Source organism: Anguilla anguilla, chromosome 13 (assembly GCF_013347855.1).
Source record: "Anguilla anguilla isolate fAngAng1 chromosome 13, fAngAng1.pri, whole genome shotgun sequence".
NCBI lineage: Eukaryota > Metazoa > Chordata > Actinopteri > Anguilliformes > Anguillidae > Anguilla > Anguilla anguilla.
In genome coordinates this window covers 13,546,107-13,556,449 of record NC_049213.1, presented here as the reverse complement: position 1 = coordinate 13,556,449, position 10,343 = coordinate 13,546,107, and the positions used below count along the sequence as shown (strand labels likewise).

General features: G+C 39.0%; 1 protein-coding gene across 1 annotated transcript; it reads left to right on the top strand.

Annotated features, from left to right (window-relative positions):
- Positions 1 to 3,809: 3,809 nt before the first annotated feature.
- On the top strand, positions 3,810 to 7,326 carry LOC118211266 (homeobox protein Hox-C12a-like). Its single transcript, XM_035388345.1, has 2 exons — positions 3,810 to 4,409; positions 5,424 to 7,326. Exons 1-2 carry the CDS (start codon positions 3,821 to 3,823, stop codon positions 5,660 to 5,662), a joined length of 828 nt encoding a protein of 275 aa, XP_035244236.1. The 5' UTR covers positions 3,810 to 3,820; the 3' UTR covers positions 5,663 to 7,326.
- The last annotated feature ends 3,017 nt before the right edge of the window (positions 7,327 to 10,343 follow it).

Here is a 10,343-nt window from a genome sequence, read left to right as displayed (position 1 = left end):
ATATTTCAGTAAGTCATTTTAGTCACCCGAAACATCGTCTCATAATGCTATAATGTGTAACTAGTAATAGATATTCTTGTGTACAGCAAACTTCTTTTTGAACATTTGCTTAGTTTTTTGTATGTATTTGTTTTACAACGTCTACGTTGATTTTATGTAGAATTTTGAAGTTCGTAATTTGTTCTAGCATGCATTTAATTCGAAATATGTTTTAAATAATTGATTGACAAAAACGATAAATTAGTAGACAAGAATGGAGAAATATTGAACTTAGCTCGGAAAATCTGTCGGGCTATTTATTTTGTAATTATTTGTTCAGACATCATTTGAATGTTATGACCTACTAATACAGTATCTGTCACTTAGTTGGATTCTTTAGTTTGAAAGAAGCACGAGAAGGCTACTATTTAAAATTGATTGGGTAATATTTCATGTACACTGATAACTTAAAAGTCTGTTCGTGCACTCATACATATATAATTTATATATTGTGTGTGTTAGTACATGTAGCCGCAAAATGATACCCCGCTTGCCACAGCACAAAGTGTTTGGCTTTGCCCGGCATGCAATATCCTTTGACAGGATCTTTGATTAGTCTGATTGTAGGGCTTTAACTCTGACAGAAACTTGTAATAAAGCTTAAAAGGGGTTGGGGGAAGGGTTCTTTTGTGCCGACTTTCGCCCTGTCGGCTCAGGGCACGAGATTCCAAGACGGTCATTTCAATAAGGTGCAGACATCAATGCACTAGACAGTGACCTTGAACTGCCAAGCGCCAATTGGTAGCGTCTTTTCCCAAAAAAGAAGAAAAGAAAGGGGGAGAGACAGACAGAAGTTTCGCCACCTTTTTACAACTGCATAGTAAAGCGACTTTAAACGCCGTTCTGATTTTAAATGCACACTCTGTTGCTGGACTCACTTTCTGTGCGGATATGAGATCTGCAATGTACTTTTGTTTGTTTGTTTTTTTGTTTTTGTTTTTTTGTTTAAAAGGTTTTTTTAAAATAATATTTTAAGTCCTTTCCGATGTCAGGAGTCCTCTCGCGCTGTGTGTTTGTGGGTGTGTTTACAGCTACAAGGCCCACTTTACATCACTTTAAGGTAATTTTAACTATTCCAGATTATGCAGATCCTGCTAAATTTCAGTTGGAGGTACGATCTGTATTTGACGCTCTCGCGTAATTTGACCGGAAAACAGAGATGCAAAATGGCTCTTTGTTCTGTAAATTCTGTATAATTTCATTCATGTTTTGTGGCTTGACTATACGTCATACTATGTATAATCTGCGATGTCATGCTAGGTAGAGACAAGTTATAGTGTTTTGTATTGTCCCGGTTGTTAGTGTTTTGAAGTTGTGATGATGCTCTGTGAAACACGTTGAAAACACAAACGGGTTGTTGAATATTGGGATGACGTTCGGAGACGAACGTCCGTTGCAAAATTGCTTTGATTTCCTGTGTGTCCAATTTTGTTGAATATTGATTTACCGGCCGACGGTCAATTTTGCGGCTTGACGTTTCACTTTGGGTTTTTCTGGGCATCAGTCACGCGGCTTCCACATCAACGAAACTTGGACTCCTACGATATTTCTTGCAGACGATTAATTATGTTTGCAATATATACGCATTGTAGCCAAGGTAATCAATATGGAGAAATATTCTTCGAAGTAAATGTTTACTTTCTGAGGTTTACAGTTGCTTTCGTTGGATGGAATGGCGCGAGTTATTAACGCTAGCTATGATGGATACTTGTCCATTATCACGAGAGGCGCGTATATGTTACGCAATGTAAAAGGCGTCACATTTGTACGCCATTGAGTAGGTAGACAATATGTCCAGAATACCATTAACAAGGAAGCATTTTAAGGAAGCATTCACAGAGTTCATGTAAAAGGGCCAGCGAAGAAAACGATGACACTCAGTTAGGCTGTAATCATTTAGGCTGTGCCAATCATATATTTCCCTAACCGATCTTTGGGAGACAACTGAAAATAGGCCTATAGGCATGTGATTTGTGAGAATGTGAGAAAGTGGCTAATTTTATGATGGCACAAAGCTTTTATGAAGGTCAAATAAATATAACCTCCTGTATATAATGTGCATTATAGTAGCTGGAAGACAGTGTTTACAGAACTGTCAGTTAAATGGGTCGAACCCATTCGACCACCCGTTCTCACACAATTATAAGCTGGAGTTTGAGGAGGCTTACTTTTTTCCGGTGGATGTCAACATTTACCATAGTTTTTGTGGAACTATTTGTGCCTCTTGATAAATCCTCTTGCCCTGCCACAGCAAAAAATAATTACTAAAATAACATGATGCGGTTGTGGTCTGTAGGCTACATTCTGATGTGAGTAATTTATATCCATGGTATAAATTTCCAATCAAGCAATCAATCATGCAGTCAGTCAATCAATCAATCAGCACATCGACAAATAAAGCAGTACGCTCTCTCTCTCTCTCTCTCTCTGTAACGCTAATAGTTTTATTTTTCGTTTATTTCTATTAAAGTAAATAAAAATAGGCTAGTTGGAATGATGCAAGCATTGCCGAATTTTGTGGGAAATCAGTCTTCTGGCATATTCTATAATTGACCGGGAATTTGTATGCTAAGTGGTGATTAATTTTAGATGTGGGCCTAGGATTTATAAATGGTTTCTGTTATTTCACTTAGTATACGCTTATATCCTGTTTATCAGAAAATTTACCTCACGCTTACATCAGATCACAGCTTGAGGATTACGTTGCGCTTCCCACTTTGGCCTTCCATTTTGTCAATGGCTCATTATATGCCAACAACTAATGAGAATACCTTTTTTGTCAGAGATTATTTGAAACGGTTTAAAATTTCAGGAATTATCTGATATTATCACGCTCCAACTTTATTCGGATTGTTTAGACGTGAGTCATTTCGTTTACAAACCAATTGATAAAATGACTGAGTAATGAATTTTGACTGATTAAATCATTTTAATCCTCTTCGCCTACCGTAAAACCTATATGACAGAATTGCGGGGTTTGTAACAAGCCGCTCATCGTACGGCTGTGAACGATTAATGGGGGTATTTGTGCGCGTTTTTTCCTGTGAGGTGTACTGGTATTGTTTGAAATATATGCTCTTAAAATAATCTTATTGAAGATCGTCTTCTTTTACGGAGTTTCAACCTGCTGACCCCTTTACTGTAAACACGAGCAGAGCGTGTCTGTGAACATCAGTGTGTCCTTAAAACAAGCCTGTAAAAGGTGGCATCAAGGCTTTATATGACATTCAATTCATCTGTAATTTTCTGGAAAATGCAATGCCATACATAAATACATACACGTTGGCCTACACGCATATGTGCGGGTGTGGGTGTGTACGCGCGCGTGCGTGTGTATCTGCATGTGCTTGAGTGGGCGATTGCGCGTGTATGCTTACCATTTTTTTGAGATACAAAATTATTGTTAAAGATTGCTTTCGTTTCGTTTAGTAACAAAAATGTATTCGTAGACGTTTTGCCCCGCTAAAGAAACTAAACGCGTCTTGTGACAGTCTTGACAATGAAAACCGAGAAAAGCGGTTTATGTGCCAAGCGATCAAAACAGAGTTAGGTTCACTATTTTTAATAAAACGTTTTACAGTGTTTTACAAAGCCGTATAAAAGCCGTAATACAGAAGTAAGTGTTTTGTTTTGTCTGAAAGACCTGGTGGGTGGCACCTTCTATAGCGCAAGTTGGCCCCAGCACGTGACTCGAGGGCGACCAATCAGGCGCACCCCTCAGTTTAACTATGTTAAATGTCAGATTGCAATAAAGTAGAAGCTGTTGGTCGGGCCCGCTGAAATGGGCGAACATAATCTTCTTAATCCTGGGTTTGTGGGACCTTTGGTAAACATCCACACGGGAGACACATTTTATCTCCCAAATTTTAGAGCATCTGGGGGGCAACTGGCGGGTCTTTCCTCTCTCTCCTACCCAAGACGGGATAATGTCTGCTCCCTCCCGTGGAATCCATCGGAATCATGCAATGGATATCCTCAGTCCTACTTTAGCAGCCCCGTGTCCATTAACCCTTCTTTCAACCGAGCATGTGAAATAACCCGTCAGGAAGAAGGCAAATGTTACTACAGCAATGGTGGCGGCGGCAGGGAGACTTGCACGGGGAGTGGGAGCCTCAAACGGGAGGACAGAGCAAGAGACACTTCCTCTATGTCGGCAGAGCAGGGACTGCTCAACGGGATGGGCAGCGGTGGTACATTTTCTAAATATGACTATGGGGCTGAGCAGCTGACCCAAGACCCGCCGTCTTGTCAGTCCCTTGAATCCGATTCCAGTTCGTCGTTGCTCAACGAAGGAAGCAAGACAACTGCTAGCATCCAACAGACACTGGCATCTCCTGGCAATCATGCAGGCAGCGTGGCTGCAGGCGGAGGTGAGTTCTCTGCATAGAAACGTGTTTACTTAGGCTACAGTGACGCTAACGTTAATAGGACGCTTCAACATGACACACAGACACACGCATACACTCGTCTATTTTGTGTCATTTGAAGCGTATGCTATTTGATTATTTCATGCAAGCTACTCTGCATTGATTATTGACACAGAGGCATGCAAGGTAGACAAACACCGCTAGGGGTAGCACTTAAAAAAGCTTACCATTTTCAGATGTTTGCACCCTGTTTTTTACAGAACCAGTAAACACTTGCAGCGTCGTAAAACATCGTCTTGTTTGAAGATGGGATGCATAGTTTAATTACACCTGGCTTATGTTACTTAATGTCATGCACGATCTGTCAGTTAACGCTATGGTGATTTCTGGAGAAGGGTTGCTCGACCATGCACAAGTCTGTCAAGATAACTTAAAGATGTCACCCGTTATGTCATATTGCTGCGGAAAGAGTAGCGTTTTAATGACTCGTAAACAGAACCGTATCTGTCAAAGCCGACTAGCATGCATGAAAAGCGGCAAATACTTCGGCGTTGTAAAGGATCCACCATTATTTTATTAATTCCGGCTGTACCATGGGCCACAACATCCTGTGTCTCCGGATAGTATAATTATCTATTCTTAATGTGATCTTTGAATGTAGACTATAAGACACTTAAAATAGTCCTATTGTTCCCTGGCAATTTAAATGTGTCGTTTAAAATGAGGAAAAACCTAGTCATTGATATCCCATTATTGATGAGTATTTGACACACTGTGTGACCTATACTTACATATTTCGGAGAAACATTGCTTGGCACGAGTTAGAAGGCAACTAAACATATTGATATGTTGTTACACAGCCTACAGATAGCATGGAACGTACGTACCTTGTTAGGAATGTTCATTTATTCGTGGTGACCTTACTTGTTGGTGACGGGGATTGGATTGATGAAAGCATGGCTACGGACTGTGCTCCTGCATCTCACTGTGACTCACTGCGATGCATGTCCTCACCAGGTGCACCATGGTACCCGATGCACAGTCGGACCCGCAAGAAACGCAAACCCTATTCCAAACTACAGCTGGCCGAGCTGGAGGGCGAATTCATGCTCAACGAGTTCATCACGCGACAGCGGCGGAGGGAGCTGTCCGACCGCCTTAATCTCAGTGACCAACAGGTTAAGATCTGGTTCCAGAACCGGCGGATGAAGAAGAAAAGACTGATGTTGAGAGAACAAGCCCTGTCCTTCTTTTAGGCAGAATTTCTACATAGTGAATAAGTTTGCAGCATCCCCGTGTATCAATTAATAAAGTTTACACCAGGCTTCGTTTTAGCCAGTGTCCAACGCATGTATCGTCTCAGAAGACGCACCTTCTTTAGAAAACCAGCATGTTTCATTTAGGATTCATTCTTCTTCAGAGTAGTGTACTTTCAAGAAAGAAAACGACCAAATAATAGAGATCGATGTGAATTCTTGTAGAAACGAAGGCTTTTGTTGGTTCAGCTAAAGGTTTTGAAGTACAACGCCCTTGAACTTATCTTACAAACCTGAGATTTAATACAACCAATAAAATCTGTTTTCACGCTAGTTGGCGCAGAAACACTCTTAAAACGTTCAAATTAATTTACAGTCCCTTCGAAATTATTTCTTTTCATACCGCTGTGAGAGGAAATGCACATCTAGATAATGATTTTGGATGTGTGCCTCTGGCCCCAAAAGCGCAAAACAACCGTAAAGGATTGTTTGTTTGGTTTTTTTTTTTGTTTTTTTTTTTTAAATCTATTTTAATAACGTCAGGCATGATTTTTTGGAGTAGAACCCGCCGACAGCCTCATTTTACCAGGTCCACAACGGGCAATGTGAAGATTGGTACATCTCTTGTGATATTGGGTTGGGAGACCACAATAGCATTGAAACCTTGGCTATAGCCTATTATAAGCTAATTTAAGGCAATATTTTTCTTTGGAGCATGTTATTTTTTATTTAACAATTGTTCCTGGTTTATTATTGTTTTAAAATTAAAATGTTTTCTTCAAATTCTTCGTAGTATCTAGCCAAATCACTTTAAGACCTAACAATCGAGACCACTCAATTTCGAGATTTAGTAGTTTTAATTAGTCAGAACTTATTTTTGTTGTTTCTAACCCATAACGCTACAGCAAATCATAAACTAAGCTACACTTAATTCCTGACCCGCCTACTGCCCTGTATCTGATCAGTGCCTTCGGTTGAGCAGAAGGCGTTGCACTGAAAACCTGGGAAACATTAAAACACACAGGACAGCACAGAAAAATTGGAAAGTTAGTTTTCTTATTGAGAAATACCCCTTATATAGCCTATTTTGTGTTCTGCAGTATCTATAAATTTGCTAAATTGGAAAGGTTCTTAAATTCCTCAATAATTGCAGTTTAATCACCAGTTTTATCTCTGACTTAATTCGGATTTAACAGCTGATATGAGAATAACGATTATTTGCAGTTGTTTTTTATTTGCCTCAAACAGTGGGGCGATGGGACACAATTAAGCTCTTATTTCCGCTGTTGAATTAACATCACGTGCTTCAGGGGACGTTCACGGTCATGGGCATGAACTCTGCGACTCTCAAGTAATTAAGAAGAGTCTGACCTTTTTATCGTCTCACCGTTTTCAAATTTATTCTCGTTGTGAAGATTTACAAAAAATATAAGTGCTATAATTTCTTAATCCTCTACATTTTCTTCATTTGTTTGTTTTTTGGAGGACAGTTGAATTTGAGTTGAGGGGTGTGTGAGGAGGTGGGGTGCGGTAGTAGTTTGTATGGCGGTGCTGCTGCTATTTGTGTTCGGAAGCGTCACATAACGCACTTTGTAAAAAATTAACCCTTTGAAGAGTAGGTTTTTTGGAATGTTTTGTTCACCATTCTAAGTGAATGTTCTAGAACACCATTGCTTTCAATTGCCAGTAGTGATTGCAACATCAGCATTAGAATGTTTAGTTGAGAACATTCGTATCACATATTTGTGATCTTACACCTTAAAGGATTAATTGTGCGGTCCATACTAACTCGGGTTGTTCGCTGTATGTCAGATTTTTTTTAAATGCAGGTTCCCGGTCCTCGTTCTAACATTTTATTTTTTATTTTTATTCTTAGAAATGAATGGGTGTGGTAAGGGGTGGTGGCATTTAGACTTTGTCACCTCAACCTTTACAAGACTTTACATTACCCTACTTGAGAAAATGAACTGATGCAGTCACGTGCTGCAATTGATATAAATCATTGAGTAGCCTAGAATTAGGCTGAAATAGTGAAATCATGCTAGATGCTATTTCATAAATATATTTTTCCCGTTAAATATACTACGTTGAACTGTGATGATGTATTTCTTGTCTTTATCATACGATTACCAAGCACCTTCTGATTTTTTAAAAATGTTTTCCACTTCGAATTCGAAGAAGTCATATTCTTTTTATGCATTGTTGAATTTTGCTTGTATGTGGTATAACTGTTGTTGTTATTTTTAGCTGTAGTATTAGTAGCAGTAGTTGTAGTTGTTGTAGCATATCAGTATGATTTTAAGTGTTCGACTAAGTTCTCTTTGGGAATTCGGGACTGAAATACAGAAAGGTTGTCATTAATGGTGCTGTTGTCGTCGCCCCCCCCCCCCCCCCCCCCCCCCCCCCCCCCCCCGCCCCCCTCTTACTCTGAGTGGTGCTGCTGTGTATGTTATATCCTACCTGTTGTGTGTCACGAATAATCTTGTTTTCAGTCCTGTGTATCCTCTTATGCAAACATGAATGATAATGATGTTAGTAGCATATTTCGTTATAATGTATTATGGTTATGAATAATAATACAAATATTTATATTAGCCTAGTACAACAGCAGATCAGTAATAATAATAAAGCAATTATTGTTATTGTTATTATTATTGTTATTATATATTTTGTTCTTATATGTCCATATTTATTTTGTGTTGCACCATTTGCATTTGTAATAGTGTCTTCTATAAATGTCATGCTGTACGAGTTTCATGAACGTATCAATGTAGCCTACTCTCAAAAGAAATAAAAATATTATTATTATTTTATTTATTTATTTATTTTTTCTCTTTCTCTCTCTCTCTCTCAGAAGAGAAGACGAGATATAACCAATGTACGTAAGCCCGTCTTATCTCGTGGTTGCAAATGTTTTGTTCGTCCTTAGAGACCAACTCTTGAGTGTCGGTCTGTGGTAAAAGCCTTCCCCAACATGATCTCCATTCTAGCTTTCTATTAATTATGGCTCTGTTTTGTGATTTTCCAAGATTAATCGTGCTTATTATTATGTTTTTGCTGCATGGGATCTGCCTAGAAGACTATTTCACGTTCACCTTTCTTACCTTTTTAAATGGCGGCCTACCATTAGCTGTTATACTGTCGATATGTCTGATGGCGACGAAGGAAAGAAACAAGCAAAAGCCACAACATTTTCCCCATTAATACTCGACCACTCGGCTTCCCCTCCTTCTTAAAAAATAACTTGCATTTGATTCTTAAACTTACATCCCAGGCAAAACATTTTATAAGGCTGTGGCATGGGTAATGGTAACAATAAATACGGTTATATTCCCTTCTCTGCACAAGTTAGCTGTTGCAAGCTATGCTTTTACAAGTCTGAAGTAAAATAGTATATTTGTAATGAGTAACATCACATTTCGGTTTGAAGGCGCTCAGGCTGAGGTGAATTGAATGCAAACCCACGCGTAGGAAACCAATGTTTGGGCGGTGTCACTGTATTTTTACAATTGGACTTTCAACGCCCTGTAGTTTAATGTATCTATGTGTGAGCGTGCGTCAGGGACACGGTGAAACTACTATCTGGTTGGTGGTCTCTCCATCACATATGCAACTACCTGTTGCTGCTGATGAATCCGGGAACCATGAGAATATGTCCAGTTCGCAATGCAATAAAATACACGGAACTGTGCGTTCATGCCTAACCGCTACAGGATCCCTCTCTCATTTTTATTTCAGTTTCAATTATATGTAAGCGTGGTCTGGCTCTCCTCTACAAACTGCGTTTTAGAAGAAAGTGAAATTTAGATAAATGCCAAAGCTAAATTCTACAATCGCCTGTCATAGGAAATACCAAGCGAGTGTTTAGACTACACGAGGCAATACGATTCAGTATCAATCTTTGTGTTTTAAATGCGCTGCTTTACAACATCTATGAACATAGGAAAACGTCCCAGCAAGGATTCACATAAGCAATCCAGAAATGTTCTGTGAGAAGGAAAACAGCGCATGCTGTTTGTAGACCATTAAACGAGGTTTGCAGAAATGATTGCCTAGTAATATTAGTTGACTGGCATCAGATCAGCTGCCACATGGTTGTCCGCTACTGTTATATTAAACTACAACCTATTTATGAAACGTGTATCATATGAGATTGCGGTTTAAATTAAAGCTCACATTCTGAACGGCGAAGTTGATATTACGGTTTGCTATCTTCATTTATTCAAAATGTTGATAATATCATTGTTTTAAACGACCATGCCTGGGGCTCTTAAAGTCTCTAACTGAATAGTTATTGTAAATAGTCAGATCAAATAAATCGTACTTGTGCGGTCTTAAAATTTACATTCGAGTGTTTCGTTTAACTTCGAGAGGCCTACATACCTAATAAGTTGCAGCCTCCTGTTAATTTTATAGTGTGTCGTGTGTCCATGCTGCAATTAGTTATACCGGTGTGTCTAAAAATGAAAACTTTCCGAATCCAGTTAGTCGGAGATTAGTCAGTGTGTATAGTCAAGCAAACTTGCAGCATTATCTCTAGCACGTGTTGATATCAATATATTTATAGTGCACTCTGATATATTTGGCTGAAGTGTGTTTTGTTTTGTTGGACTAGTGTAAGCACATTTGTCTGTATTTTAAAAAGCAGATTATTATTGACTTGGGCTTAGTGTGTTTACAC

Excerpts from the sequence above, each read along its gene's own strand:
- LOC118211266 (XM_035388345.1), top strand. The coding sequence starts at position 3,821 with ATGGGCGAACATAATCTTCTTAATCCTGGGTTTGTGGGACCTTTGGTA. Across the intron at positions 4,410-5,423 it reads CAGCGTGGCTGCAGGCGGAG|GTGCACCATGGTACCCGATG; the intron begins GTGAGTTCTCTG and ends TGTCCTCACCAG.